The sequence below is a fragment of the Penaeus monodon genome, chromosome 23 (genome assembly GCF_015228065.2).
Source record: "Penaeus monodon isolate SGIC_2016 chromosome 23, NSTDA_Pmon_1, whole genome shotgun sequence".
Taxonomy (NCBI): Eukaryota; Metazoa; Arthropoda; class Malacostraca; order Decapoda; family Penaeidae; genus Penaeus; species Penaeus monodon.
This window is the reverse complement of record NC_051408.1, coordinates 16,074,090-16,074,349: the sequence shown is the minus strand read 5'-3', so window position 1 is coordinate 16,074,349 and position 260 is coordinate 16,074,090. Positions and strand designations below refer to the sequence as shown.

General features: G+C 37.3%; 1 protein-coding gene across 1 annotated transcript in view; it reads left to right on the top strand.

Moving 5' to 3' along the window:
• LOC119587821 (signal transducer and activator of transcription 5B-like) overlaps nt 1-260 on the top strand; it is a 29,198-nt gene that overhangs the window by 10,531 nt on the left and 18,407 nt on the right. Inside the window, 1 exon segment of the mRNA XM_037936525.1 lies at nt 54-182. Within this exon segment, the coding sequence (XP_037792453.1) occupies nt 54-182 (129 nt within the window).

Genomic DNA, 260 nt, shown 5'->3' with positions numbered 1-260 from the left:
CCAAGATTTTTCATATTTTGATTAATCCTGCTAATGTGATTTTTCTCTGTCAGGTATGGACTCTGTCTTTGCCAGTTGTGGTTATTGTCCATGGCAATCAGGAGCCTCATGCTTGGGCAACAGTGTCATGGGATAATGCATTTGCAGAACAAGGCCGCATTCCATTTACAGTTCCAGAAAAGGTTATTATATTCTATACTATGTTTATATCATTATGAATGAAATGCTATTCTCTTGAGCTCTATGTACAGCAAACTAGA